The following is a 22,180-nucleotide window of genomic DNA, read 5'->3' on the forward strand; positions in this document are numbered from 1 at the left end:
TCACACACACACACGCACACACACACACACACACACACACACACACACACACACACTGATGTGGGCTTGTGGGCTCCCCGGCCAGGTTAGCTGGCACAGACGGAGGCTATTAGTGACTATGTTTTTAATGGAAACAGGGGTTAGTTGTATCTGAGACACACAGTGCTGGTTCCCGCCACTCCCACGGACAAAAAAAAAAAAAGAAAAAAAGAAAAGAAAGATGTCTGCTTCTCTGTCACCAAGATGAAAAAAAAAGGCCCCTACAAAGAGAAACATGCCGTTTGTTCCTTGTGTAAAACCCCCACAACGTGTTTACCTTCAAGTATCAGGCAGCACGGCTTCCACAGAGAGGAAGAGTTTGCAGTTGGTGTTTGTTTTAACGAAAGGCTTTCATCGGCAAAGTGCAGGAGCTGACAAGTTTAGACCGTCAAGATGGAGACAAGAGAGAGCAACTAGAAATCACAACACACACACATACACACACACACACACACACACACACACACACACACACAACATATTCACTCACTCATATAGACAAAGAAACAGCTCCATGGAAAGACAAGAGGCTCCTCAAGAATAGGCTGTCTCTTCTCTCTATCTCTCTCTCTCTCTCTCTCTCTCTCTCTCTGTCTCTCTCTCCCTCTCTCTCTCTCTCTCTCTCTCTCTCTCTGTGTTTGTGCACACTACAGTTTTACTACAGTAAACCAGACCATGATCTTTCCCCAACTGTGACTAGAGAGTATAAAACATAACCTAACGAGCTTTTCACCCAGCAACAGTTTAAATGGCCGAAGAGATCATCTCCAAACCAGCACAGAACCTTATTGCTGCACGATCTAACATACAGTTTAAATGCTTTTTAACGATGCTTCATGTTGATTTCATGTATGTTCAGTGTTTTTAAAATCATCTTAACCCAGCTGACAACCGCGCCGTCACAGTTTTCACGCAGGATCATGGAGGCGCTGAGGAAATCGTCCTTATGGAAAATGTTGACGGAGGAATTTAAAGGTTATCTGCTGAAACTGAGACAATGTTGATTGTGAGTTTTTCAAATGTCATGTCTCATTGCCTTGAGGAGCACAAACATCATTTTATTCATTTAACATAAACAATCCAATTACATTTAGCTCTTTGCCTCTCATCAGTCATTTTATAATAATAGGTTAATTTTGACTAAACTGGTGTTTTAATTACTGACATGGCGGCTTAACACATTAATGTTTTTTGATGACAGTTTATTTAATGATTTTTTACCGTGTAGCCCATTAGGAAGATTTGGACTGTGACCTGAGAAGATGACACATTTTTTTACTCTTTCTTTTATTATCTATTTCTTTTTAACATTAAAGTTGATGAGTGATTTCAGGTTCGTTGCCTCTTTCTTCCTGGTCTTGTTTGCGCAGGTAGAGAAATCAAGATAAATTTCATCACTTCTTGTAGCCGCAGACGAAAGACATTTATTCTAGTAAAAAGTGTGAAAAACAAGCTCCCACAGATTGAAAACTGCCTGAGCTCAATAATCCATCGCACCAAAACATGAAGCGCTAATTTATTTTTGTCAGAGTTTTCTGTTTCATCATTATTTCATTGTGCCCATGTTGAGCATTTTCATATCAGTGTGTGGATTAAGTAACACTCTGCTTAGTGTCAATCACCTGAAACCCACAGGGGGAAATGAAAGGAAATAATCCCTCAAAACCGAACAAACTTTGACTCATACATGCTCACAATAAGCTCCGAGACAGACACACAGAGCGAGCAGGAGATGTCTCTTCAAAACAAGAACGTGTTCTTATTAAAACTCCTGCTGACATTTTGTTCTTTTAACCCTTTACAGCCAGTTTTCCCCTTTTAGTTCTCCTTAAGTACCTTTTAAAGGTGCTTTCAGGCAGTAAATAGTCGCCAGCAGCTCCATTAATCTTGAACACACATATGTTTTTAAAGAAAAGAGAGAAGCAGAGAGCATCATGGTCCTATCTCCTTCCTCCTCTTGTGTGTGTGAAGCTTTTATTTTGAGTTTATTCAGCAGCACAGTGTGGTACAGGTTCATCAGAAACTCGATTACACTGATTAAAGTCTGCGTGATCAGCTCAGATCTACAGGGTTTCATCACAGAAACGTCCAGTGAAGGAAGAAAAAGCCACTAAAACTCAGATATGTCTGCTGTTGTATTCACTACTGTCCGGTCTGAATTGAAACTCTCGCTCTGTATTAACCTGTCGTTGCATCACAGAATAGTATCATTTATGTGCAGGTGTAACTTGTTGTTGATTATTGATCCTGTCTGGCAACCATGACGGATCATTACTGACTGTATTATTAAACAAGCGTGTGTTGAGTTGTTGAGCTTTAGAGATGCTGGTAGGAAGCAAACAAAGAAGTTTGTTTCCCACTAGTCTCATGGAGACACGAGAGAGCTTTTGATATTATCATGTAACTCTGGAGGTAGTTCAACAATGTGTGAATATCTTTCCAGACAAAGCATTCAGTTAGAAGTATAATCAGTCATTTTCAGCCGACGCCGTTTACATTTCCCTCCAAAATCTGTACAGTACAACGCTAATTGAACATTTTTATTCCGGCTCTGCAGTTGTACTGTGGGTCGTGTGAGGTGGCACTTGTTGCGCGCTAATTGTCGCCTCTTGGGAAATGTAAAATCTGATTGAATGAGTTTAGCAGGGGCGCATTTCATATGTTCACTTAAAACCAATTTATCCTCACCGCTTGAAACTGATGATAGGAGAGAAACTCTTTTGCTAAGTTGACACACACTCACACACACACACGCATCATGACTATGGTGCGTGTGTGTGTGTGTGTGTGTGTGTGTGTGTGTGAGTGTGTGTGTTTGTGTTTCTAAATAGTCCATTAGTGCGCTGTAAAAAGACAAATTAGTTGAGATGAAGAAACAGACCCACTGGGGTTCAGAGCTAATAGCCTACACAGTCATATAACACACACACACACACACACGCACACACACACACACACACACACACACACACCAACTCATACAGTGTGTCAATAAAGACATTGAGCTGAAATATCACTGAGAATTCACACGGCGTTGTTAAACATTCGATTTTCTTTCAACAGCTCTTCTGTGCGTCTGTGCGTATTAGTTTTGGTGTGTTGGTGAGTTACAGAATATTCTAATGAGTCAAACGTGTGAATTTGTACAGTGTGTTTGTACATGTGTGTGTGTGTGTGCGTAGCTGAGTTGTAGTACAGTTAGTAATGAAGGACGGTGAAAGGAAAATGCAAAATAAGAGATTGGGAGAAATTGTTCTTTTGCATCAAGAGGAGGAGGAGGAGGAGGAGGAGGAGGGGAGGGGTCACAGAGGTCATTAATGGGTCTCCATGGAGAGATGATTACGCTATCTCTTTAAAAAACAGGCATTAGGAGAGAGGTAGAGAGTCTGATGACTAACTTTGTGTTCTAATTGCACAGAGCTGGAGGGACAGGACAAAAAAAACAGCTTGTACAGTCCTTGACATTCCCACCAGAGTGAAGCTAAGGAAAGAACCTGCAGCTCGGGCCTTGAGAGGCAGGTTTCGGTTTCTGTGTTTCGAAGTCACTGCTGGTTTCTTCGATGCATGTGTTACTCTCAGATAACAGCTGAAATGCCTCCATCTGTAATTGTAGTCTGGCGGCCTGCAGAGAAGACAGAAATGTCAGCAGGGCTCGGCGGCAAATTGCCAGAGCAGCTTTTTCCAGAGTGTGTGTGTGTGTATGTGTGTGTGTGTGTGTGTGTGTGTGTGTGTGTTTGTGTGTGTGTGTGTGTGTGTGTGTGTTTGTTGCATACGTGTAGAGCGGATTCACTTATTCTGTTGATTTGGGGACAGCTGTCTAATTGGGTGCAAAATAGTTATCCACATTTCTTTCATATACCTACTGCAGTTGCCTTCAGTGTCATCAATCGATTGGGACTCTGATAGTTTGGTGAGATGCACGTCTTTGAGGATGATGTGTCCAATGCAGAGGTTAGTCCAGGGCATATTTAGCCTGGCGTTAAACCAAGACTGTAACAAGAAGCAACTGCCAGCGTAGCTCTGTCGAAAGAAAGGTGGTGTCTTGCTTCTTTATGTAATTTATTTACATGTATGTAAAAGAGAAAATCCTCCTCCGGAGTAAATACGTGTAGGTTTCCACACATGGAACTTACCTCAGAGAAAGATGTGAAGAAAAAGGTTTGACAGCTCGATGTCTCTTTGCAGCAAACAGGTGACGGCCACCTGCCTGCACCTATCGACCTGTGCTGGCCTCAAGGAGCCGCGATTGATCACTGTGCAAGGCAACACTTGCAGGGAGCTATTTTGGTCCCATCGCAAGGATCTTACTGTTTGCTCCAGATAATGATACGCCACACAATAATGCCCACGAAGTTATGGACATAAAGCAATAAACAAAAAAAACAGAAAAAAAATAGCAACAAAAACTGAAAGTTAATCAGCTAAAAAAAACAAGAGACTACAGTACACGACATTAATAAAGTACTGCACATGATCGCATAATAAAATATAAATTTAATGAGTATTTACATGATCCAATTTTCACATCTTTTTCTGCAGATTATGATCCATATAAAAGAGATATAAACCTTTGCTTCTGTTGCATTACGCTGTGAGAGACATAGGAACCCTGATCTGCTGCTGATGCCTGCAGACGTGACAGAACTGAATATCTGAAATAGTCCAAATGATTGCCATAAGTCAGTGGGGGAATCATATGGGGGAAAAAGCTCATTCAAGGCCGATCTGTGGGTCAGCACTGTGACAAACTCAAATGAAGGAGTGACAGGCAGCCTCCCCAGTCAGTTCAGGAAAGTAGTTGAGCCGTCAAAATAAAGGAGTCTCACACCCTGACACCAGCCTCATTTTAAACATATCAATACTCTTATCATGTCACAACACAGTGGCAGTGGCACGTCGCCTACATTTAACTTTGGGGTCTTCAGAATTCTGGCAGAAAAACTTACCCTGTTGAAAAACCATCTTTTCTTCTTCTTTGCTAAATTTTGTCGTAGACATTTGCTGTCGATTGATCATTCATCGGACTTCTCATCATCTGTACATCCATCACTCTGTGCTGATTGCTGGTGCTTCAGTTTTCTACATCTCTCTGTGCACAACAAAGAAAGAATGAAGAGATGACTCAGGAAACACACACACACACACACACACACACACACACACACACAAAGTGTAAGAGGAGGTATTATTTCATCTCTCAGTGTTATGATGATAATGATAGTGGAGAATTAGGAGCTATATTTCTCACTCTATCTTTATTTCTTTGTCTGCTTGCCATACAAGAGCTGTTTTTGACCTTACCAGCAATCTGTTTCACTATTTATCTTCTTTTCTGTGTGTGTGTCTGTGTGTGTGTGTGTGTGGTGTGTGTGTGTGTGTGTGTACCTGTGTGTGCACATCCATCCCTCTCAGCTCTCTGCGATTACCACTAACTACTCCCGGGCACAGTAGTTCAGGTATTGATTTTCCTCCTTGTTTGTTCTGTCTTTCTGTCCCCTCCAAACCACTCCCTTGAGAGAGAGAGAGAGTGTGTGTGTGTGTGTGTGTGTGTGTGTGTGTGTGTGTGTGTGTGTGTGTGTTTGTGTGTGTGTGTGTGTGTGTGTGTGTGTGTGTATGTATGTTGTGTGTGTTTGCTCTCATACATCTATCTTTGTGAACCAATTTCAGTTCCAAAAATGTTTGTACTCTCTGGTTAAATGCTAAACTGCATTTTGTTTTACTGGGACTTTTGCACAATGATAAATAAATGAATCTTGAAACTACAGCATTTATGTGAATGATGGCCCTTCTTCTAACTCCCTGAAACCCGTGAGTTTCTGTGTATTTGTGTGTTTTTGTGTGTTTTTGTGCGCCCTGGCTCATATGCATGGATAAATTATGATACGACAGATTCCAGGGTGGAGACAAGTAAATGGCTCCTAAATAAGATCAAGAATCAAGAACCGTCTATTTGGTTCTAATTTATTTTCTCCTTGTGGTTGTTTTGTGTGTTTCTGTAGTCATCTTGTGTCTCTTTGTGCTTTGTCAGGAGTGATGGTTCCCCTGGGCCCGTGCCTGACAGACCCATTCAGTAATTTATTCATGCTCTCGGGCACGTCTGTGTTTACGTGCATGTGTGAATAACACATGAAGTCTTGTAGTCACAAATCTTAATCTTATTTTTGTAAATTGTTTGTGTGAATTCAGAAGTCTTCAGTAGTTGTTCTGATTAGTCCATATTCTTTTTTAAGGCTTCTAATGTGTAATGATGGAAAATGTCCAGTAGAGAGCGACAGAGGGCTGTGAACATCTTTTCATTGACAGTCACTGTATTTAACCACTGACCATGTACGACAACATCACAGCAAATATGTTTTAAATAACCTCTTATGTTGGATTATATCTGTCATTAAATCTTTCAAAGACTCAAGACTCAACAGTAGAAATGAAGTAAAAGGCAAGAAACTGAATCTGTGAACACTGACCATTAAGTCAAGTACTCTTGCCATGATGTTAAATGAGAAAATACTATTTATAAAGACTAACATTCTATTTTTAGCCATTTTTCCTAAGAACATGGCAATTTTCACATGTCCGTATTAAACAACTTGACATTTCTAAATATCACCAATAAATGGAAGTGGTTTTTCTGGCATCATCATCATCATCATCATCATCATCATCATCATCATCATCATCATCATCATCATCATCATCATCATCATCATCACCATCATCACAGCCCATTTTGAGAACTAATGACATCCATGCAGTCTCCTTTGTCCATAAATTAGGTTCTCCTTCTGTTGGCACCAGTCATTCAGTTTTCAGTGTGGATACCTTTGAATGACAGTAAAAGACAAACACTAGTTCAGACATGGTGGGTCACAATTAGTCACACATATACCATATAACACTTTCTCTTTTTTATATATATATATATATATATATATATGTGTGTGTGTGTGTGTGTGTGTGTGTGTGTGTGTAGTACCACTGGTGTCCTCCGGGGGGCGGTAAGAGGCCTGAGCGTGTGATCTACCTGCAAATAAAAGCCGAAGAAGAAGTTTCAGCGTCAATGGAGGGAACTTTGACAGTGTAAACATCAGTGTGTCAGTGCCTGTACACTTTGGGTGAACTTAGCAAACTTTCGATTTTCTTTAATCGACAGACCATTTCACTTGAGGCAAAACGAAAGGTTTGTGTCACACCAACGTTACTTTTATAGTGTTTTACCAGGACATTTCGTAAAAACCTGCACGATAACAGATAACAAGTTAGCTAACAAGGATAACGTCAAAATAAACTCTGTAGTTAACGTCAAAGAAGATTTGAATTCGAAAAAATTATAGTTTAAGACATTTTACAATGTGTGTTATTAATGTTAACAATACACATAGTGTTCGACATCGTGTTTTCATCATTCCCCGTGTTATGCGGTTGTAGCAAAAGGTACGAACGTTACTAGCTAGCAAACTCCCAACGTTTGATTAACTGTAAATTTTACAACGATAAATTGCTGCTTAGCAAATTGTTTGTATGGCTAACTTTGAGGTAGTTCGTCATAGTTGAAGGTATTTTCATAAAGAGTTTAATTTGGTCTGCACGAGATGGACGAGTTGGCTGTTCAGTACAGTGACATTTTGTTATGGAGGAACACAACAGTTTATTGGGGCAATAAGTAAATGAAAATGAACAGTTGCATTAAGTGCAACAAATTGAAGCTCAGTTCTTTAAATTACATTAATACATTTAGATGTTGTCTTATGTGAATGTTAAAGATGCACTGTAAGAGCTTAAATAAGCTATTTTAGTACTTCACGTGTTTCCACTGCTTGCTGCTTAGTCGCTTAAAGCAGTTTTCTTTTAATTTAAGCAGGAGAGAACAAAGATTTTCTCATTTTTATTTTGGCATACGTTCATTACACATGCATGCCTGTGCCCCAGTGCCTGATGGGAAAATTAATATATGTCACCAACAAATTATGTAGTAGATAACTTTTCTAGGATGCCTCTGTGGTTAGTGCATCATCATTGTCTGTGGCACACATGTATTTTACTGACTTGCTTTGTGCTTTGCTGTCACTCTCACTACTTCTTGCTCTGTTGCTTCTTCCTGCTTTGTTTTAGGGAAAACAATGAGTGGAGGGGAATCCAGGAGAGGCTCATGGAGGGGTGGGAGTGGAGGATGGAGAGGAAGAGGAGGAGGAGGAGGAAGTGGTGGTGGTGGTGGTGGAGGATGGAGAGGAGGTGGTGGAGGATGGAGAGGAGGTGGGGGAGGATGGAGAGGTGGTGGGGGAGGATGGAGAGGAGGTGGAGGAGGATGGAGGAGTAGACCATGGAGAGGAGGATCAGGGGGAGGAGGAAGGGGTTCAGGAGGAGGAGGGTGGAGAGGTGGAGGTAGTCCTGGGTCAGGAGGATCAGTTAATACCTTCAGCAGTCAGAGAGGTGAGTCAAATTTGCTTTTCCATTTGACATATATATCCAGTAAATCTGCATGCACTCTTGTTTGGCACAGAAAAGAAGAACATGGGTGAAGCTTTTATTTTACATCAGCTGAAACAAATGAAATATGAACATCTGATGTTCCTCCAACATTTACCTGATGACAATGAAATTATACATAAAAAGATGCAACACTGCTGACTGACTGCCCTCTCTCTCTCCAGCTCTTTGTCAGACTACCCTAGATGCACTGTGTCCGTACAAAGGATGGGCACTCTACTTCACAGAAGGTACATGTGTAGCTGTGTTTCACATGATGATACGGACACGGATTATGATATAATGATCATGATAATGTGACTTTCTCTGTGCAGGCTTCATACAGAGCTCACCTAGTGTGGAGAAGATTAAAGTGTTTGAGAAATATTTCACTTCCAAGATTCAGCTGTATGACAAGGTTGGTCTGTCTATCTGCTTGTCTACCTTTCTGTTTAATAAACTGATTGTTGGGGTTATCATTTCTCAATATAGTCTGTCTGCCTGTCTAGGTATTTATGACAGGAAGGGAAATATTCCATGCCAGTTAAAAGGAGCATTCTCTTGTGTGCAGGATGAGATTGAGCGTCAGGGCAGCGTTCTGGTGGATTACGCAGACTTGACTGGAGACAAGACTGTGTGTAGAGCGCTTCCTGACCTAACCACAGAGCTGAAGGAACAGCCAGAGCTGATACTCAACTGTTTGGGAGTGGCTATTCACCAGGTACACACACACAGTTGCTGCTACATGTGTGTTGCAATCTATAATCTTCCGAACATATACATACCATGAATATTTATAGTCTATTAAATACTTATAAGCCTTGATAAATGAATATTTAATGTGAAGATGAACACTGAAAATTAATTCTTTACATACATCATTAGTAGCAGCTCTCTCTAATTATAAAAATATCTGTGTGTGTGTGTGTGTGCCTGTTTTTTTCAGGTGTTGACTATAGATTTGGAGAAACAGGCTGCTGAGTTGCAAGGGGAAGAGCTTCCTGTTAACACGCCAATCATCAACATCCCTCACATTAGTGCGAGGTGATGCTCAATTTAGTTGTTTGCTTGACCCTTGCACTACTGCGGACTGTGAATGACGATGACTTTGTTTGTGTAAATTTTCCACAGGCTGTATAACTATGAACCGCTGACTCCGCTGCGGACACTGCGTGCCAGTGTGTTTGGGCGGCTGGTTTGTGTGAAGGGAACAGTGGTCAGAGTTAGCAATATCAGACCTTTCTGTACCAGGATGGCCTTCAGATGTCTGGGCTGCTCACACACACAGTCTCTGCCACTGCAGCATGGGAAATATGCAACACCTACCAAGGTATGCAAACACACACACACACACACACATAGCTCCAGCTCACTTTTTTTCCTGCAACATCTTTTCCGTATTCTAATATTTCCTCGACTTATACATAAGCAATACTGTGCACGTAACATACAATTTCCTCATAAGAATGTGCACATAATGATCTTTGACAGCATTTTGTTATCATGGTTTACATTTGTGTGTATGTACATGTGTCTTTTATCGCCTAGTGTATCCAGCCTGACTGTCGCAGTCGTTCCTTCACCCCCAGCCGGAGTTCTCCTCTTACACACACTGTAGACTGGCAGATTATCAAGTGAGTATATCATATGCAATTGAACAACAGTGGAAAAACTGTGTTGAGACGTGGCGAACTAAAATCCTTGTAACACTTGTTAATTGAGGGCAAGAGAGAATGTACAGTTTCGGCTCCAGCAGTGGTCCGTGAACGACAATTTGAAGTTGTTCTTTTTGATCATAAGTAAGAGGAGGCACCATTTAAATTTAGGTACTAGAAAAGCCGCTGACATGGGAACACCAAAAAATCTGAATCAGGACCAAGAGAATGTGTTTATATTAGCTGTTTCTCTGATCAGAAGGATTTGGGAGGGAGGGCGTTGAAATATCTTCATATCAGAGTGGCAGCTACAGCAACTGGTCATTGTGCAAAATGCACTTTATCAGAAGTTGCACAAAATGTTGTTGTGGCAGGTAAGCTCTAATAAAAAGTGAATATTGTGACAATGTCCCAGCTTTTCTCAGAACATATTCTGATGCAAAAATATATTATTTGATATTGATGCTACTTCAGGGTGCAGGAGTTGATGAGTGGAGAGCAGAGGGAGACTGGACGAATCCCACGCACCGTGGAGTGTCAGCTGACCTCCGACCTCTGTGACAGCTGCGTCCCTGGAGACACTGTAACTGTGACAGGGATAGTTAGAGTTACCAGCGATGGTAAAAACACACTCAGACACATAAAGCGTAGGAAGTTAAATATATACTGTATATATGTGGGGTCCAGAAGTCTGAGACCACTTTCCCATTCAAGTGGTCTCAGACTTTTGGACCCCACTGAATATGAAGTGCTCTTCTGCTCTCACAACCACTGTCACAGTGACGACAAACATGACACACAAATAACACACTTATTGTTTGCAGGTAGTTCCCGGGGGAATAGGGATCAGTGTATGTTCCTCCTCTACCTTGAAGCCACATCAGTCAGTAATACTAAAGGTACTGTAGCTGGTTCTGTGTGTTGTATTTTTCTAGTTGGTCTTGAATTATGCAGGTACATATAACAGAGCAATAAGGTGGGTCTTTTGTTGATGTGTAGGTCAGCACTCCAAGTCAGGTCAGGGGTCAAGAGGGTCGCTTGAAGATCATTCTGGAGGTGAGGAGTTCAGTCTGAAAGAGCTGTATGCCGTCCAGGAGATCCAGTCTCAGCCTGACTTACTGAGACTCATAGTACAGTAAGATATTCATTACCTACAGTGTTACATGTAGTTTTAATATTAGTCCTATTTTAACAAACACTCTCTCTCTCTCTTTCTTTCAGCTCTTTGTGTCCTGTCATCTATGGCCATCTCGTGAGTTGTGCAATGCACTGCACCTTTATCCACATTAAGAACAACAACAACTTTCATCACAAAGAGATACTTGTGATTTGGTTGAATACACTAATATAATGCACACCAGATAAACGGTACACCTGTTTTCTTGTGTCCCTAGCTGGTGAAAGCTGCCCTCGCCTTGGCCTTGTTTGGTGGCAGACAGAAACACACAGACAAGAACAGCGTTCCAGTCAGAGGAGACCCACACATCCTGATGGTGGGAGACCCTGGACTGGGGAAGAGTCAGATGTTACAGGTAACACAAGTATTACTAACCACTTGTCATTTTGTCACTCCTTAGCTGAGGTTGTAATTGTAATACTACTCTGTTTGTGTTTTTCTCTGTGCAGGCAGTGTGCAACGTCGCTCCCAGAGGAATTTACGTATGTGGCAACAGCACCAGCACCACAGGTAAATTGTTAGTACTACTCCCCCCAAATTATATTACATGTGTTTACTTTCTGAACAGCTATTCAGTTTTATTGCAACATTACCAAGTTGGGAATGTAGTATTTATTTATTTTATTTTATTTTTTTAGGATTAACAGTGAGTTTATCCCGAGATGCAGGAACAGGAGATTATGCTTTGGAGGCTGGAGCCCTGGTGCTGGCTGACCAAGGTAGGAAAGAGTACAATCATTGGTTTTAAAAGTGTATTTGTGCCTTTTTAATTTGAAACGATGGGTACAGGAAATGGAAGTAACTAGCTCACTTAGACGTTTATTACCTATTGGTATTCACTCTGACCGCCGGCGTGCTACATGCGCACCACCGAGGTACAACGAAACCCTTTTATAGTCAGACTGGCCATGGGGCGTACCGGGACAAATCCTGGTGGGCCGCCGTGTTCCAGGTGTGTGTACCGGGACTGGGTTCACTTCATCGACTCAAGCATCCGTTTTATTCTCTCTTTCCGCCTGTTCTCTTTAGGTTTGTGCTGCATTGACGAGTTTGATAAATTGGGCCACCAGCAGCAGGCTCTGTTGGAGGCCATGGAGCAGCAGTCTGTGAGCCTGGCTAAGGCCGGAATAGTTTCCTCTCTGCCTGCCAGAACGTCAGTCGTAGCTGCTGCAAACCCAGTCGGAGGACATTACAACAGAGGCAAGACTGTCTCTGAGAACCTCAAGTGAGTAAAGTCAATGTCAGTAAAAGAAATGCATTTTTTAGCTATGTTGTATGATATTACTGTGTATCTGTAAACTGATTATCAGTATGTATGTTCGTGTCTTTAGAATGGGCTCAGCTCTCCTCTCTCGCTTTGACGTTGTCTTCCTCCTCCTGGACATCCCAGATGAGTCACATGACCGCCGCCTGTCGGAGCACGTCATGGCAAATAGGGTAGGAAAAGGCAGAACCAGCAGTGCCACAGTCACCAGGGCCAACAGTGAAATGGACACCTCCATCCTGCTAGAACACTCAGACATGCCGCTGTCTGAACGCTTGCAGGTAAAAAACAGACCAAACAAGCACTGTGAACACAAGAAGGAGATTCGTATCGGTCAAACAATCCTTTGTATTTATGTATTTCATGTTTGTTTCAAGATCCCCGCAGGTGAAACTGTAGACCCCATTCCAGCCTGCTTGTTAAGGAAGTACATCAGCTATGCTCGTCAGTACGTCCATCCCTCGCTCTCTCCGGAAGCAGCACAAACACTTCAGGACTTCTACCTCTCACTAAGATCTCAGTCGCACTCTGCCGACACTACACCCATCACCACAAGACAACTGGAGTCTTTAATTAGATTAACCGAGGTAGGTTTTATGTCTTTGTGGCCGTCGGCATATTCACCCATCAGACCTTGCGGCATGTGGTGAATTAAGGCATCTGCTTTTTCTGCTTTAGTTTCAGGCTAACAAGAAGAAAAGAGAGAGAATTTTTCAAGCAGTGTCCCAGTACTTAACTGTATGTGTTTGACTGTGTGTTTTTGTGTAGGCAAGAGCCAGGCTGGACCTCAGAGAGACGGCTACCAAGAGTGATGCTGACGATGTGGTGGAGATCATGAAGCACAGGTGACACTACGCGAGACTTTGTGTGTACTAGGGCTGCAACTATGGTTGTTATTGATTATTCTATATACAGAGAGAGAGAGAGAATTTTAAAACATATTATCCCACATCGAAACCATACAAAACCATTATAGAGTTGGTAACTGTGACGGCATCAAGTAAGAACATCAAGATTTTATGTTACATGTGAAGCCTGGGCGTTGAAGCTAATGTCAGATGTAAATTTCTCTTTCTACCTCTGTGTGTTGTGTTGTGTTGTGTTGTGTTGTGTTGTGTTGTGTTGTGTTGTGTTGTGTTGTGTTGTGCAGTCTGGCTGATACATATTCAGATGGTCTGGGCAATCTGGACTTTGACCGCTCTCAGCTTGGATCAGGCATGAGTCAGCGGAGCGCTGGAAAACGACTGATCAACGCTCTGCACTCTCACGCACAGAGGACCAGTCAGAAGCAGTTTGACCTACAGATGCTTCGAAGTATCGCAGACAAACTGAACATCAAGGTGAAATGCACATGCACTTGATTAAAAACTCATCAAACATAATAATAATAATAATTTTCACTCACCCCCAGATTTTTAGTTGGTCTCAAATGATGCTGGTGCTATACTAAAAACTGTATCATTACATTGTATGCTTGCTTTAGGTGATGGACTTTGAAGGTCTGGTGAGCTCCCTGAATGAACAGGGTTTCCTCCTGAAGAAAGGATCCAAGCTGTACCAGCTGCAGACAGTCTGATTCAGAATATGTGCGTACTCCTAACTGCACCTCGCTGCCAGGTCAGTGTCAGGGATTCATGAAAAGGGTATCTCTCTGTAGAAAAGAAAAAGAAAAAACAAACTAAACAAATGTATGACTGATTGTACTTGTGATTTGGGTTTAATTGCATTAGACATTACAGACATTAGACAAGACCCACCTCTTCAATGATGGGTTTTGTTACAGATATCTTTATCTAAATAAAGATATAATTTATTTTTTCCAGAATTTAAACGCATAACTGGGTTTAGACTGGTTTATCCTAATAGTCATATACACATGCTTTCATGTTATTTTAACGGTACATGGTGACTGTTTCAAACAACAGCTGTAGCTGAATCTTGTTTTTCCAGTATTTTCAAAGTAAGGTCAGACTTGGACGATGTGCTGAGCGTCTGAGAGAAATGGGGATGTACTTATATTTGATAAATATTTAATACATGATTATACCTTTTCACTGTTGACTTTTCCATACAATTTGTTTTCTACATACATGACTTTGTACTAGAAACACTTCAGTACAGTTAAAATGTGCTATATTTATTCATTGTTATATTTATGTATATAAAATGACATATGTATTTATGTGTAAATGTTTGGTGTTAAGTATCTTGGTAAAGATCAGTTTAATTGAAACAGTTGCTTCCAGTGATGCAGCTTGTCCTCAGTCTATAGGACAGTTTCTGCTGCACTCAGTAAGAGAAGTAGTTGCTTGATAACAATGGGTAACATCCACTGAGGTTGTTTCTCATTAAACTCAAACATTGAGCAATCACACAATATTTTTTTTACATGTCATGATATAAATATCCAAAGCTGCTGCCCATTTAATTTGATCGTCGAAAAAGCTAAGCATACATTTTTTTCGTCTCATTTTTCTCTGATGCTCTTTATTATCTGCTATTTCTGGTTACTTTCTGTATGGTATGCAATTTGTTAGTTAACATGAAACATTCAGTTAATAAATTTTTTCTAAATACCAGCATTTTTTGTTTTGTTTTTACAATATTACACAATGGGTTTGGCATTGCTTTAAATTTGGAATACAATTACCACAAATCATGATATCAAATTAAAATCAAAAATTGCTGATCATTAGTAACTTTATTTTTTATACATAAACAATAACAATGAATTACTCCGTTGAAAACTAATTGAACACTGCATCAATCTTCCCTTTTTATTTTTACAAATTTAGACAGTTATTCCTTAGAAATTATTGAAAAATTATAAGGAAAACAAAGACCCATAAAGTAAAGCTTTACCCAATTATTTTCCGACTGACCTGTAAAATAAATTGGTACTAAATTTTACTTTAATAACAGCACACCTTTAAAATGCTTGATGTAAATTTGACTATCTTCTTCTAAGACGTATTTTAAAGACTTCCCTGTCTCTTGCTCATATTTCTAATTCTAAATGTCTAATTTCAAAATAAAAGCCTTGTTGACTAAAGTCTCACTGGCGAATTTACGACGTCGTGCGCCGTATCAATTTACGGCAACATGGCAGCCTGCTAACAAGAGCTGTGATTCCCTCCGCTCTGACCGTCAGACTCTTAAACTTCATCATGGAGCCAGACACCGACAGCACGAGACCGGCTGGTCGGTAACGGAGGGCTCGGGAAGGTGATGACGATGATGATGTGTTTTCGGAGGATTGCTAATGTTCGCTCTCTGGTGTCGCCGCGATCTGCGGGTGTGTGCTGGCTCGAGCCTGCGTCATGGCGGCACAGACAAACACCTGTCACTGAGTGCGCGAGGCTAAAGCGGTCTCAGGTGAGCGGCTCGTGGCTCGTCAGACTCAAAGGGACGGACAGCCGCGTCGGGTGCTGGAGTGGGATCCTCCCGCAGGTAAAACCGACAGGCTGGCACGAGCAAGGTACTGTGCTTCTGTACCGGGGAGGTCACGAGAGGTCAGCGGCTAGCTTCCGGTCTCTGCTGTCACCCAATGCTCGTGGGCTTTGCAGCGGAAAGAAGGAGACACCGGACAGCTCCCCGGCAGCGGACCGGCCTGAAGCCGGTGCGGTACCTGGACAAGGACTGTTCAAGTTCAAAGAGCTGGTGAGTACAGAGCTGTCAGTGTTACCTGTGAGCACGTGAAGTGTGTGTGCAGCAGGTAGAAGGAAAGCAACCAGAAACACACCTGTTTAAAGTGTGTGTATCAGTGATAGAAGAAGCTTTTATATCTTTAGCAGTACAACAGAGTATCTTGCATTGTAAATGTTACTTAAAGTATTTGATGCTTCATGCTCATTCTGCAGAATGAGAGAGAGAGAGTTAGTTCACTGGTTTAATGTTATAAGATTGTTATTACTGGTGCAGCTGGAAAGATGCATCATTTCAAATCCTGCTTAAGGCTTAAAAATATTTAGTTGTACCTCAAACAGTCTTACTTTTTTTTTTTTTTTTTTTTTTTTTTTTTTTTAGCTTGCAAAAACTGAAAAATCTGTAACTGGTAAAACCAGACGTTTTACCTCATTCATAATTCATATGTGAAATAAATAAATTAGTTATTTTTTAGTTGATTATTCCACCCATCTGTTTTTCTGACGCTTGTTCAGGTCATGTTTAATGATTAATTTAATGATATTAGGAAGTACTCTGGGGAAGTACTTGACAAAAATGTGATATGTCAACAAATTAATGCATTTGCTAATTAGTTTTCATTGACTTACTTTCCACATTGAGTTAACATGTGTCTAATCTGTTTTTCTGCAGTATGAGAACCCATGGACAATCCCCAACGTGTTGTGTGTTTGCCGGATTTTGCTCGCTCCATTCCTGGGTCACCTGATCATCCAGCAGCACTTTCACCTCAGTCTGGCTCTGTTTGCACTTGCTGGCGCAACTGACCTGGTAATATAGAAACACACAGGTGATCTGTACACATCTGTACACAGATACAGACACTGCAGTGCTGAGGTCTGTGTATTTTCACCTGTTCAGGATTGTAAATTTATAAACAGAGCAGACAACATTATGTACATTAGCCATCTTTAATTTCTGGCTTGAGTGAAAAATCGGCTCATTCCACCAGATACATACAGGACATGTAATTAACCGATGCTAAGCAAACATGTTTTATAATGAAGCACATCCCAGACATGTTCAGATTAGGATAGAAACTAAGGAGGGGATGTATTGACCCTCTCACTGCAAGTAGGAAACAAGGCTCCTTTACGGCCCTGAAATTTCACGTTTGCTTCTCTTGATTATTAATTACTCTATTAATATTAATATTATTTATTTATTTAAATGTCTTAATCTCTTTCCCTGTCTTTCTCTCTGACTCAGTTGGATGGTTACATTGCCAGAACGTGGCCAACTCAGAAGTCGGCGTTGGGCAGCGCTCTCGACCCTTTGGCTGACAAAATTCTTGTCAGTATTTTATATGTCAGTCTCACCTATGCTGAACTCATACCAGGTACTGGACTCTGCGTTGTTTTTGCTCCCTAGTCGTGTGCTATTAAATTCAAGATGCAAAAAAGTAAAAGTAATGATAAATAACAATAGAGGAGAAATCAAAGAGCTGTTTGTTTTGTGATGTGATGTCAACATGTACAAGGTTATTTATTGTCTTCCTCTGTTTTAGCTCCACTGACGGCTCTAGTGATTTTCAGAGACATTGGTTTGATAGCTGCTGTCTTCTGGGTCAGATACAAGACCGTACCTCCACCGGTGAGACACATTAAATCATAAACACTTTGACGAGTTTTTGTGTTGATTTAATTGAATTTGAACTCTGACGCTTCAAAGACCTGCCAAAAGTAATAAGTGATGTCAGCGCGGTCTGCACTACCAAATTACACTTTAAAAAACACTTTTTTCTTTTCTTTTTTCTGCAGGTGACACTCAGTAAATTTTTTAACCCCTGCTACACCACAGCTCAGCTCAAACCCACACTCTTCAGCAAGGTGAGACACACACACACACACACACACACACACACACACAGAACCACCCACTCTAACACTTAAAACATTTTGTACATTGCTGCACTAAAGTGGAGATTTGGTAACACCAGAGCCTCACAGAATATGAGTGTTTGACTATTTTACAATTTACAACTTGTGCATGACAGTCACCAGATGCAGAAGCTGATAATCTGGCAGTTAATTACAGAATTTATACTCAGCTATGGGTTTATTGTCATTTTGATGAAGAGTTGATGGATTTGCAGGTAGAGGACTGATTATTAAAAACTGAGTATGCAAATGTCATAATCGTGTTAATCTTTGCCAGTAAACGGATTACGGCTGCAAATGTATTATGTAAATGTATTGGCTTATAAGCAATTTAATCAGGGAAGGAACCAAACTGTACTGGTGGAAATGTTAATCCCATTGACGTAAAGTCATTTCTTTAAAATTTGAATCTTTAACCAGCGATACTCTTCATACTGAGTCCTCAGTGCTATCATCGCTAAACTCTGTAGCATGAATCAATGCTGTCATAATGTTCTTTTAAGGCTCCACCACAAATTCTGAATAAGCTGCACAAAAAATAATGAACCAAATTTCATTTGTTAGAGAAGCAGTAGTAGTAGTAGTTGTTCTGTAAATGAGAACGGTTCTTGTGCCGTCATATTGTTTTTATTCTGACTGTGTGTGTTTTCTGTTTGTGTTAGGTAAACACAGCCATCCAGCTCTTTCTGGTCGCAGCCTCTCTAGCTGCTCCAGTCTTCCAGTATACAGACAGTGTCCTGCTGCAGTGCATATGGTAAAGCACAGTCTATTACGTACGCATACACACACTGGCACCATTCATTCCACCTTAATATCCATAATGCCCTTTTACTTTTCATCACAGTGTTTACAGCAAAAAAAAAAAAAAAAAAAGTGATTGCGCAGAGGGCTTTTGAATGCAAATGACTTCATCCCAGTCAAGTACATAAATGCTGTTTGTTCCAGCAGAGTGTTCAGGTTAAGTGATTCAGTTCAATCTACAACTCAGGGTGAGTTGGAGTTGCAATCAGACTCAGGACAAATATTTTACGGTGTCACGGTGACCTACATTTATATACAAGTCTGCTTCAGCACACTGTCAAACTGACTGTTCAATTCAACTTTGATGATTCACTACATTTGTTTTAGGTAACAGTTAATCAACTATAACGAGCCACTGGCGGATGATTAATAATTCCTCATATAACACAATAATAACCTGCTACAATGGAGAAATGATGCTGGTAGAAATATTTAAAATAAACAATCTGACCAGTCAGATGGCTGCAATGAAACCGCTGTTTGAAGTGCAGTATATGTCATAAGTTGTATTATTTTGCAGGTATGTAACAGCGGTGACAACTGCGGCGTCAGGCTATAGCTACTGGCACTACGGGCGCAAGACTGTCCAGGTACTGAACACCAGATCGCCATGACAGCCACACCAGGAAACACCCAGAGGCCAGAACAAAAGCCGGGAATAGCCACCGCAGAGACTCTGATCGTCCGTGGCAAAAGTCGGACGGACAGATGGACGATCGCCAAGAGCATTGAAACCAAGTAGCTGTGACAACCGTTCGTGAGTCACCGTGGCAATGACACGTGGAAACCAACCAAGGCCGCAGATGGTGTACTGCGAAACACTACAGAGACGCCTAACAACAGCTCTGCTGACTGGCTGTGGACAACATACACAGATAGAAACAGCTAACACACACACACACACACACACAACTATACACACACATGTCAAGTATATGTCAAGTGATCAGGCAAGAGCTTCTATTTTTTCTTAGTTTTTCAATCAAGAGGTTGTGATGTCAACCCAATCAGTGTCACATGAGTGTCAGTTTTGTAAACCAATGATTTATGATTAAAAAAAAAAAAAAAAGAAGAGAAAATCAGCTTTGGTTTGTCTCTGTGTTTGTGTGCACATGTTCATGTGACTGTTGGATGCAGGCCTGGTTTTTTCTGAGGGGAGATAAACAAAACAAATGTTTAATCTTATGAGACATGAATCTGACAGCTGATGCATCTGAAATCAACAGTCAGAGGATTTAAAAAATGGGTACAAAACAAAAAAGATGACGTGTTGCCATGGCGGCACAGGAGCCCGTCCTCTTGGTCCTGATCTGTTAGATGGTCCTGAGTCTTCAAAAAATGTATTCTTAATGCTAGAGCTTCAAAATATTAAAGGCAGTTATTCTATTATTGATTAGTTTGATAATGTAGATTTAACTGGCATGTAATTTTGAGCATCATTTTTCTAGCAGGAACACGTATTTGTTTCCGGCTCCTTCATTGTGACGATTTGCTGCTTTTCCTGTTTATATCGCTGTAAATATATTTGAGTTTTGGATTGTTGGTTGGACATTTGAAGACCTCACTCTGGGCTCAGGAAAACTGTGAGGATCATTTTTAATTATCTATATTTTCTGACACTTCATAGACACTTCATCAGGTTAATCAATCGTCAAGATAATTGTTAGTCGTAGCCTTATTATTGATTAATCTGTCGTAAAAATGTTTTGGTTAGCTGTCAAAAATGAAACGTGGCAGCGGATTGAAATTATCCTTTTGGCTGAATCTCGTACATTTACATGAAATATTAATGTTAGACAGTGTGAGTTCTTATCTGAAATAACTTTTTTTTTGCACCACCAGTCCAAAACCCAAAGATGCTCCATTTGACATGATATGAAATATAAGAAAAGCAACAAAGCATCACATTTCAGAGGCTGAAACCATGAATGTTTGAAAGAAAAAAAACAATGAATCAGCTGTCAGTTAATTTTCAGTTTTCCAGCTAATTGTTTCAGCAGTGCTTCATGTGTCTTACTCAGGTAAAATTAAAGAGATTCCTCTGCTTATTTTCCCTCTTACGATTATGAAAAGTACAACAGGAGCTGCAACGCTCCTTTCAAGATCTTCCAGTCTCAGGATCAATAAGCCCAATAAGCCAGAGGTTGTGTGGAGACTCGGTGAGAACACAAACTACTACCAGACTTTCTTTTTATTTATTTATTTTTTTTGCTGAGCTACTCTGGCAGTTGTATCTGACTCCGCTGCTTTTTACCCTCGAGAAGACTTGTACAATGAGGGAAACGAAGCTGTGTAACCTTTTCAACTTCTCCGCTCGTTTCCCAGCAATTTTCTGCACCACTTGGGTGATGCTGTTTCATTACCGACTGTGTGCGGATGACTGCCGGGCTTGAGTGAGTTGTTTTCGTGGCCTTGTGTGGGATGTCTGCTCATTATCTCTTCACTGAATAATTTAAAGAGTCTCATTTTTAAAATGAGATATCCATCACTGGGAACAAATTGATACCTACGCTCATTAAATGACTGTTTAAAGAAGTTCTGATGTTTTTTTTTTTTTTTGGCAGACTATAGTAACTTAAGTCCATATTTGATAAAAACAAATTAGAAGTGTATAATGTGGATGGTGCCCCACAGGCTTCTCGTGGTATTTGGAAAAAGCTCTTTAATTAGTGGCGCCTCCGAGATGAACTCTTGGAACAAAAAAAAATAAAATCGAACCTCTTTTCAAGCGCACAGAGGTGAACTTGTACTTCGCTGGGATACATGTGATCATGGCTGACAGATATTGATAGCTCTTTTATAGTTTTGCGTCGGTGTGGTAAAGTGACTCGACTTAAACAACAATAAACAAAGAACTGATTTATAAATTGAAGCTGACGACTTCCTCTTGAATGTCTTCCGAACTCGTTCATGGCAGTGCAAGTTTTAGTAACATTCAGTTTTCATTATCTTTAAGGAATTTTGATGCAAAATAAAAACTTTTTGTCGAGAGGATAATAAACCATTTACCAAATTGGATGCAGTTTTTTTTTACCCGTGACTGCGCAGTTTCTCTGTTCTTCTGGCCACCTTAGAAAAATTAATCAGTCATTCTTTAGAAAGTCTTGCATATTCTAAAATCATATTAAAACCAGAGTAATTAGGAAGCCATTAATACCATATAATGTTCTTCTGCGGTCATATTCAGAGAGGAATCTACACCCTCATCTCAGGAAAT

General features: G+C 40.6%; 2 protein-coding genes across 2 annotated transcripts; both read left to right on the forward strand.

Moving 5' to 3' along the window:
• Positions 1–7,109: 7,109 nt before the first annotated feature.
• On the forward strand, positions 7,110–15,175 carry mcm8 (minichromosome maintenance 8 homologous recombination repair factor). The gene is made up of 21 exons (XM_056394749.1): positions 7,110–7,216; positions 8,149–8,466; positions 8,688–8,753; positions 8,838–8,920; positions 9,074–9,223; positions 9,449–9,546; positions 9,634–9,832; positions 10,051–10,136; positions 10,632–10,777; positions 10,982–11,056; positions 11,157–11,292; positions 11,379–11,409; positions 11,552–11,689; positions 11,784–11,844; positions 11,973–12,053; positions 12,364–12,559; positions 12,666–12,879; positions 12,976–13,185; positions 13,367–13,443; positions 13,749–13,938; positions 14,082–15,175. The coding sequence occupies exons 2-21, from the start codon at positions 8,157–8,159 to the stop codon at positions 14,172–14,174; spliced, it is 2,640 nt and encodes an 879-aa protein (XP_056250724.1). The 5' UTR covers positions 7,110–7,216; positions 8,149–8,156; the 3' UTR covers positions 14,175–15,175.
• Positions 15,176–15,679: 504 nt separating this feature from the next.
• crls1 (cardiolipin synthase 1) lies at positions 15,680–20,045 on the forward strand. Its single transcript, XM_056396318.1, has 7 exons — positions 15,680–16,258; positions 16,916–17,053; positions 17,492–17,621; positions 17,790–17,875; positions 18,043–18,111; positions 18,825–18,916; positions 19,484–20,045. The coding sequence occupies exons 1-7, from the start codon at positions 15,827–15,829 to the stop codon at positions 19,575–19,577; spliced, it is 1,041 nt and encodes a 346-aa protein (XP_056252293.1). The 5' UTR covers positions 15,680–15,826; the 3' UTR covers positions 19,578–20,045.
• Positions 20,046–22,180: the final 2,135 nt, after the last annotated feature.

Source organism: Seriola aureovittata, chromosome 14, assembly GCF_021018895.1.
Source record: "Seriola aureovittata isolate HTS-2021-v1 ecotype China chromosome 14, ASM2101889v1, whole genome shotgun sequence".
In the NCBI taxonomy this organism is placed as follows: domain Eukaryota; kingdom Metazoa; phylum Chordata; class Actinopteri; order Carangiformes; family Carangidae; genus Seriola; species Seriola aureovittata.

Bases quoted from the DNA above. Each gene is read 5' to 3' on its own strand.
- crls1 (XM_056396318.1), top strand. From the start codon at position 15,827: ATGACGATGATGATGTGTTTTCGGAGGATTGCTAATGTTCGCTCTCTG. The intron at 17,622-17,789 runs GTACTGGACTCT...CCTCTGTTTTAG, and splicing joins CTATGCTGAACTCATACCAG to CTCCACTGACGGCTCTAGTG. The intron at 17,876-18,042 runs GTGAGACACATT...TTTTTTCTGCAG, and splicing joins ACAAGACCGTACCTCCACCG to GTGACACTCAGTAAATTTTT.
- mcm8 (XM_056394749.1), top strand. From the start codon at position 8,157: ATGAGTGGAGGGGAATCCAGGAGAGGCTCATGGAGGGGTGGGAGTGGA. The intron at 11,293-11,378 runs GTAAGATATTCA...TCTTTCTTTCAG, and splicing joins TTACTGAGACTCATAGTACA to CTCTTTGTGTCCTGTCATCT. The intron at 11,410-11,551 runs GTGAGTTGTGCA...TTGTGTCCCTAG, and splicing joins CTGTCATCTATGGCCATCTC to CTGGTGAAAGCTGCCCTCGC.